The sequence below is a fragment of the Myxocyprinus asiaticus genome, chromosome 2, assembly GCF_019703515.2.
Source record: "Myxocyprinus asiaticus isolate MX2 ecotype Aquarium Trade chromosome 2, UBuf_Myxa_2, whole genome shotgun sequence".
Lineage (NCBI taxonomy): Eukaryota > Metazoa > Chordata > Actinopteri > Cypriniformes > Catostomidae > Myxocyprinus > Myxocyprinus asiaticus.
Window position 1 is genome coordinate 19,982,398 of NC_059345.1, and position 9,006 is coordinate 19,991,403.

At 38.5% G+C, this 9,006-nt stretch overlaps 1 protein-coding gene across 1 annotated transcript in view; it reads right to left on the reverse strand.

Annotated features, from left to right (window-relative positions):
- Positions 1 to 6,526, reverse strand: part of LOC127415617 (ubiquitin carboxyl-terminal hydrolase 36-like) — a 46,407-nt gene extending 39,881 nt beyond the window's left edge. The window contains exons 1-7 of the mRNA XM_051654378.1: positions 6,471 to 6,526; positions 6,320 to 6,388; positions 6,101 to 6,195; positions 5,775 to 5,882; positions 1,066 to 1,165; positions 807 to 937; positions 39 to 109 (exon numbers count right to left, since the gene is read on the reverse strand). Coding sequence (XP_051510338.1) covers positions 39 to 109; positions 807 to 937; positions 1,066 to 1,165; positions 5,775 to 5,882; positions 6,101 to 6,195; positions 6,320 to 6,388; positions 6,471 to 6,526 — 630 coding nt within the window. The remainder of the gene's footprint in view (positions 1 to 38; positions 110 to 806; positions 938 to 1,065; positions 1,166 to 5,774; positions 5,883 to 6,100; positions 6,196 to 6,319; positions 6,389 to 6,470) is intronic.
- Positions 6,527 to 9,006: the final 2,480 nt, after the last annotated feature.

A 9,006-nucleotide genomic window follows, 5' to 3' on the forward strand; every position in this document is an offset into this window, starting at 1 on the left:
AAACCACATAAACATGCCCACACACACACAGAGGTTACCTTTGACAAATCTGGGCCTATTTTCTCTAGGATGTCTAGGAAGTGTTCCACTGCATCTTGCTGCATATTCACTGATATGAAAGAGAAAAATGCAAAAACAATGCTATCACCCAAAAGTGCATTGTACTAAAAGCACAACAGAGTTCCATCTCACAAAAAACACAACTAAACAGAAATAAGTTACAACACAATAGTTACAATAAACAATATTATGGTATCAAACAATATCTAAATACTGATTTAACCAACATTAAAATAGCATTTCTGTTAATGTAAAAAAAAAAAAAAAAAAAATTATTTTTTTTTGCTGCTTGTTTAATTTACTTAATTAAAATTAACTAAAGCAACACAATTCTAGAATGTTTTGTCACAATTTGATTTCAGTGCATTCTATCACTTTGCATTTGTAAAATGGAAGTTGACAATCCATTTGAGTTGGGACTACAAGAAGGCTATTTGTGGTGTTAATGTAGCATTGATGAAACTGGGCAGGGGGTTTACATTTCCCAGAATGCTTTGCTGGGGACTTGATAGGGAGAGTAAATGTTAAAATAAGTGTTATTTTATGCGTTTTCGTGTAAGATAAATATTAAGACTCACTAAATTGCTAGCTTCTTTTAGCAAATGCTGTGCTAACCATAGTATAGTAACTAAAATATACTCTGTAGTGCTTCCAACCAGCATGTATATAGCATGCTAACATTCACTTTCATTAGTTGGTACATACAAAAGGGCTATATTTTTTAAGTGTGCCCATCTGAAACTTACCATTCTGTATTCTGAGACACTTGATTATTTCCCAAGTTGAGACACTCTGAGCATTAGAGTTTTGGGTGGTGAGCTCTTCAAATAGTTTCTTTAATGCTGACACTAATCCAACATTCTTGTCCATAGGCGTTCTAAACAAACAGTTGTTTTTCATGTCAGTGTGATAATTAATTGTAAATAATTACTTTTAGCCATTTTAAAAATGAACAAAACAGAAAAAGTAAACAATAAAGAAGTAAACAACAACAAAAGCACTGACCCCAGAACTGCATCTCTGAAATCTTTAGTCATGAAGAGCACCTGCAATGTTGCATTCAAATAGCAGGTTCCACCTAGATTGCCCAAACCTCGGTATGGATCTAGAGAAATGCAGATGTTTACAACAATTTCAACAACAGCAACAACAACAACAACAACAACAACAACAGTAATAACAACATTTTTGTTGCTGGCTTATTAAGCATAATTGGTGTAAGAATGTGTGCGTTTCATTTTTATTCTGACACCTTCAGTTTGGCTAAACTCTCACAAATCTTCTGTTTTTATAAAAGTACAATTCTCTTTTCATGTAATCGTAATCTTATATCATGTTTATTTATCAAAACAATCCAAGATGATTCAAATATACTGACTCATTTATTGGTAATAAAATAATGCAGGCCTATATCGGACTTTCTATTTTTCTACTTTCTGTTCAAATGAATGGTGTTTCTGGTTATTATATGTAAAATTCAAGAATCTGTTTATCTGAATTTCTATCGCATCCACTTCGTATGCCATAAAGAAAGCAAACATCAGGCGACTGGCCGTGACTGAATCACGCCGATGGGTAAGGTGAGGCGCAGTTGAAGTCGAACACACCTATTGCCTCAAATTTGCACTGATATGTTAATTATGCTGTCAATCAATGCTCTCATGCTCTCGCAGCGGCAGCATGTCACTGCAGATCGCTATGAATGGGACAGGCTGATAGAAGTGGAGAGACTAATTACAGAGTAAACAACTAACCGACTTGAACAACACCACTTTTGGTCATATCCAGATCAAAATAAACTTTAAACAACTTGAAACATTACATTTATTACCAACTTAAGGCTTCATCAGCCATATAATAAAGGACAATGCATCTGTGTTCACTTCTGCAGTTAATTCAGGATGGACTTCAAAGACTTTAGTCATTAATCTTACAGTTCATACAAAATCTTTTTATTTAAACATTGGCCCCTAACACTTACTTAGTTTACACATTTTAAATAATGACTTGTACTACACATAAATAACTAATATTGGCATTATATTTATGCTGTTTAGCCAGAGGGGAACTGGCCCCCACAGTAAGCCTGGTTTCCCCCAAGGTTATTTTTTTCCATTAACCAACATCTTATGGAGATTTTTGTTCCTTGCCACAGTCGCCTTTAGCTTGCTCACTGGGGGACTAAATACAAATATTATTTACTAATTTATTATTATATTATTTATTTTAAGGCACAATATACATTCATGTTTTTTATTAAACTGCATTATTATGTCTCGAAGACATTACTACAGTATATTACAGGATTACAAATCCATGCGGCCATGTAGAAAATCCCCATGACTTTGCTGTCATTGAAGCCCAGCCCACTATTGGAAGCTGTGGGTTGTTGTTGCTAATGAGTGGCCTTCTAAAATTGTGTTTACTTCAGCATGGCAGCAGTTCCTTTGTTCCTCTCTTAGGCTGCTGCTTGGGACTTTTGTTTGGTGCTGTGACTATGTGAATAATGTAAGTCACGTTTTATCTTGATTGTTTGAAATCATTGTGTACAATATTGGAAGTATTTTTATATATGTTGTTGTCTTTTCAATTCATGATATTGTAGAATATTTTTTCATGTTCATTCATTCATGTCTTTTGTGCATTCACGATTTAGATACCAGTCCGTTGCACCATTTTGAGTCATTTCCTATGTGCTGGCACTGGTCATGATGAAATAAAGTAAGTTAATGGATATATGTCTCAAGGTGTTTTAATTGGCACCCCATTGCTATGCTCCTCCAGCAAATCAGTATTCCTTTTCCTCCCTAAATATTTGACAAGCCACCTAGCTTTACAAGCTGGCCTGTAGTATGGTGTTTAACACAGGTTGCGACAACCCTACTGTGTAAGATGAGCCCCGTTCAGAGGCCAGACATGCAGCCTCCATAGTTCTGGCTGAGGATGCCAGATCGTGTCAAAAGCATACAAGAGCAGATATGACTTCAAAGGAATTTCCCATGGGAGAGAATCCATAGCTCTACCACATAGGGAACCAGTGGCTGTTGGGCCAGTTTCTTTGTCTTCCCATACCTTGCTCAATACTTTATGTAGCAAGCTGACAGGATTCTTGTTTATATTTCTCTGGCCATCTGTGAGTCATGGCGTCCAAGCCTGGTGGAGCTTTCTGTAATGATGCGTGGTCTCTAGGGAGGCAAACAGGTTTGTCTTCCCGAATACCTCCCAACTCCTCTGAACTGATTGAGGGTGGAGTCTCTATTCCTCTGTTCTGGCACCCTGACACTAGAGTAAACCTCCTCTGCTGTTCAGGTGGTCGGGGACGTGTGTCGCACAGAGGAGACATGACTCGCTCCAGAGGAGAATTCGGCTCTCCAGGTTTAACAATGGGCACTTTGACTGTACTCCTTGGCGGTTTATTTGCACTACAACTACAGTGCTATCCGTATGAGTCAGGACATTGAAGAATTGTGTGTATTTAAATTATATCTAGTCTTTAATAATTTCTACATTGTAACAGTTGCATCTGTGTTCTGTATGTATTGTGTATTGGAGATATTCTGTATGTCTTCTGTATTGGAGATATCCTGTATGTCTTGTTTATTGAGGATATATGGTATGTAATATATTGAGGGCTGTGGTGATGGGGGCGTGGCCGAGCAACATCTGTGGAGAGCGAGGCCGGGAGAGGAAGAGCGGTAAGGATTGATACCTGTGGGAAATTATCTCTAACAGCTGTTTTGTGTTTCAGTGAGAGCTGGAGAGGAATAAAAGGGCAGTCCAGACCGCCGAAGTGGAGAGAGAAGGAAGCACACAGCAGTGTCTATGTGTGCATTCATTTATGTTGTGCTGAAAAGCAAACCTTTGTGTTACGCTGAAAAGTGTTAAAAATAAAGTCTTACATGGATTGTTTATCCGGCTCCCGCTTCCTCCTTCACGAGAGAACAAGAAATCTGTCACATGTGCCTTCCAGGGAGGTACTAACACTATTGTTCTTCAGGTATAAAGGTCTTTCACACTGGCAGAACTTTGGGTTAAGATTCAGAAGAGATATTCCACACTGTCGACATAAATAAACTCTTTTCTCCAACAAGCACTTTATCTGGCTTACTCTTCTTTATGTGTTAGAAGAACTCTGATACATTTGTGAGCCATCCAATATCTGGTCAGCGAAATACAAGAACATCTAACAGTGTGAAACTTTGAAGTCTGATGAAAGGTCCTCCAAGTGCCAATCTCTGGGCCTCCGTTGCACAGGGTTCCCCAGCCTGCATTGGATGCAACCATGGTGACAACTGTGCATCAGACCATCTTGGCAAATGTCACACTCAATAGCTAGCATGGCTTAAACCGTGACACTTCACTTAGAGGTGAAAGTGACCGTGTTGCCAAATGTTACGAGGGACCCTCGAGCTGAGCCAGCACTGGAAAGGTCTCATCCATAGCAAGCCTAGAAGGGCAACGGCAGCTGCGATGGCCATCAAGCCCAGCGCTCACTGGTACCGACGCATTCAAATGTAGGAGAATGGACTGAACACGTTCGTCGGTCAGGTGCTGACATGGTTACAGAGTCAAGTTTCATTAATAGGAAGGAAACTTGTTGACTGGGCACTCACACCTTTGATTCAGCAACAGCAAATAATTGTTGAGGTAACACAGACACTGCATGGTATCAGCAGAAAAAGCGCAGCATCTGATTTGGCTCAGCTGGATTTTTGCTCACTTATGTGAAGATGCTTGTGCCCCGTGCAGCCGTCATTCATGCTGGGGCATGGTAGAGTTCTGGCATACTGAACAAATAAAAATAGTGTTCTCGTTCCTGGCATACAACGGTTGGGAAAGCAAGAGCATTGTCCGGGGAATGCGGAAGAAACTGCTCCACAGGGTCTATCGAGCATACATACCTCGCAATGAGGATTTAAGTTTGTGTGAAAATTTCTCTGGTATGGCATCAACACAGTAAAAACAGCCATTGAAATGACCTGTGTCCCACCACAAACTCTTTCCCGGCTCGAAACCATGAGGGCTATTTAGGTGACACCCCTTTTTACCTCCTTTTTCAATGGCAGGGGTCTCTCAAGCTTGAACCTTGTCAAACTTCATAGGAGAGTGGACTGAACACATTAGTCAGTCATGTGTGTTGACATGGCATCCGAGTCAAGTTTCTCTCTTAGGAAGGAAACACACTGACTGAGCACTGTTGTGGGATGAGCAAGAGACAGACACAGTGAGTGTGGCGTCAGTCATAAGCATATCCACTAGACATAACATGTCACACCAACATAAGCCAACACTTGACCAATAGAGACCCACAGGGACAATTATAGTTTCCATTAAAGCCAATATAATTCCTATTATAACCAATAAAACAATTTCTTTGTTTCTATTGTTTTTTTGTTTTGTTTTTTTGTTTTTTGTAGGCTAATTAATTGTGTGCTGCATCACTTGACAACAGGATCAACTTCTATGAACTAAAGACAGAAGCGAGCGTCTTATAGACAGCCATTACACTCTCAGCCAACCAGAAATAAGTAGAACAATGTGTATTACAACATTACAATGAGGTAATAGCAAATTTCTTTCACTATTTAAAATGGTTTAGTCATATTTGCATTTTTAGATTGCAGTTGTTCAGTTTTTATTTTGTTTTTTTTATTTTAACAACTGAGCTCTACTCACAGGCATCAGCTTGGCTTGTTTGCATTAGAAGCTCTTACCTTTATGTTTTGATTTCTGTGTCTTAAGTGATGGTTTGATAATTGGGTCCTTTATATTCATACTTTCAATAGCCTTTGTTGCCTGATTTAATTCTTCACTTGAATTACCTGCAGAAAAAGGGAAACTTGTAATTAATGTTACACTCAAAATCTGATGTCCGTCTGGTCCACATTTTAGATAATTCTAATTCTGAACTGATGTATATTGTGTATAAGAACATTGTGCAATTTTGTACATAAGAACATATTACTAAATTAATAGCACTACGTTTACAATTGAATTTTAAATTACAAGGTGGCTGATTTTTCATTTGAAATTGATTTACCTGTATCTAATGACTTTGAAAAAGCAGGTTGCTCAGTGCTGGGGGTTAGGGTCTGTCCCTCTTTGAAGCTAACAGTATTTTCATTATACACTAACCTATGCAATGGAAGAGACATCAACATAACTTGTACATTTTACAACATACTGTAGTAAATTACATCCTTCTATTAGGTCTATGAAGATGTAAATACTGTATATGAATAAATCAATAAAGACTTACTTTTCATTGAGGAGTGGCAATGAGCAACTTCTTTTCAGTGGCTTGACACCATTGTCATGGTTGAGAGCCCTTCAAATATTTGGGGATACAAAATGTCAACATGAAGGTTAGGTTCATAACATAAGCATAAGATTTTGCTTAGCAAGCTTACCAGTTTGCCACAGCAGTATTCTCTTTATTAGGGGTATAATCATCAATGATCCCCATTTTATCTAAAGAATAAGTTATAAGACTGTCTTTTTTGTGTGTTTCTAAAGAAAACTAATGAGTGTGACGAATACCTACACTGTAGGTTCAACGCAGAAGTACAAATCAGCCTTAACTCTAACTACTTACACTAAAAATTTATGTAGAATAGTGCAGAAGTGTGTGGTTTGGGATGAGCCTTATGATTTCTCTGTAACTACATACATGGCTAACCAAAGAAGAATGTTGGAATGTCCATTCTGGGAATGTTCTGAGAATTAAAAACAAATGTAACCAGAATGAATACGCCCCTTCACTGAAACCCTTTACTGGACAAATCATCTTGTTCTTGAACGAGCGAGGATCAGGATCTGTTGACTGATTGAAGGAGAGGAGGAGGAGGAATGCTGTTCGTTTAGTTCAGTAATCTAGTTTAAAACGAAGAGAAAGGGCCTGAATGAATTATGAATAAAAGTGACTAATGGCATTACAATGACATCAGGAAGTTACTGAATCACTTATAATTTCTTTCAGACCAATATTGTTGTCTTTTTCTATAGTCATGCAAAGCAGTTCACTAAAAGATAAATTTGTTGTCATTTGTGGGAAAATATTTATGTTAAACACTGCTGAATTCTCTTGGTAGATCTGTAGACACACAAATGTTAAAAAACTTGTTTTGGTCGTGAACGGCTTTTTGCTTTATCAATGGTTGAATGACTCACTCAAAATACATACAAGATGTTCATTTGTTTAAGGTGTGATTAACAGAAATTGTCACTAAATGAATCAGTGAACAAATCTATAATGATAGACAGAGAAACACCTTTTGGAGTCAATTCACTCCACTAAATAAATCTGAAATTTATTTTAGAAATAGGTTTTTGTGGGGGGGCCTGGGTAGCTCAAAGTTAAAAGACGCTGGCTACCACCCCTGGAGTTCGCTAGCTCGCTTGTTCAAATCCCAGGGTGTGCTGAGTGACTCCAGCCAGGTCTCCTAAGCTACCAAATTGGCCCGGTTGCTAGGGTGGATAGAGTCACATGGGTTAACCTCCTCATGGTTGCTATAATGCGGTTCGTTCTCGGTGGGGCGCGTGGTAAGTTGAGCGCAGATGCCGAGGTGGATGGCATGAAGACTCAACACGTTCGATGTCTCCGTGGCAACGCGCTCAACAAGCCACGTGATAAGATGCGTGGGTTGATGGTCTCAGACGCGGAGGCAACTGGGATTCATCCTCCGCCACCCGGATTGGGGCGAATCACTACGCCACCACGAGGACTTTAAAGCGCACTGGGAATTGGGCATTCCAAATTGGGGAGAAAAAAGGAAAAAATCCCCCCCCCCCCAAAAAAAAAGAAATAGGTTTTTGTGGTGTTTGATACAACTATTCTATTTTTTGTCAATAAATGGAAAACAAGCCAGTCTGCCAGTGGTGTAGTAGTGACCAAAGGGGTGCACATACTGGTGGATACTGATTTTTTTTAATTTTTCTTTAATAATTTATTTAGAGTGAAAATTGCTGTCCCCCACTGAAGCAAAACTTGGCCACACCCCAAACCATGTGACCAGGAAGACAAATAAAACAATTTCCTCTCCCTGGACCATGTGGTGAGTAGATGTATTTTAAAATTTTTAGATAATAGTGTTTAAAGTCAGAAAACCTGGATGTGCTTTTAAAAAGTGAATTACCGAACTTGTTATTAGTCTTATAAAACACAAGATGTGATGTTTGAAAGAAATTTCTTTTTCGTGACTTTCCTCTGTTCAAATGAGTGATATCTAGAATTCTACTGTGATGATATTTTAATATAAGGGCAAGATTAGCATGAATTGTCAAACCCGAAACAGTCAATACGAAACATTTTTCGTCATTACTCAACAAGCTATGGTTGTTTTGTTATTCTTTCAGATATTATGTATAAAAATATACATAATTTATACATATACATAATACATACACTCACCGAACACTTTATTTGGAAGACCTGTACACCTCATTATTATTCATGCTATTATTTAATCAGCCAAACATGTGGTAGCAGTGCAATGAATAAAATCATGCAGATACGGGTCAGGAGCTTCAGTTAATGTTCACATCAACCATCAAAATGGGGAAAGATCTCAGTCATTTCGAACATGGCATGACTGTTGGTGTCAGACAGGCTGGTTTGAGTATTCTGTAACAGCTGATCTCCTGGGATTTTCATGCACAACAGTCTCTAGAGTATACTCAGGATGGTGCCAAAATCAAAGAACATCCAGTGAGCAGCAGTTCTGAATAGCTTCTCTGAATGCACAACATGTTGAACCTTGAGGCAGATGGGCTACAACAGCAGAAGATCATGTCGGGCACTTTATTAGGACCACAATATTTTTAATAAAGTGCTCAGTGAAAATATATGTATTTTTTTACTTGTAGACTGATACAGGCAGATAGACATGAGATACAAATATGCCGAAGAGTACAGCTGAGCATCTATGTGAATATAGGTGTGTGGCG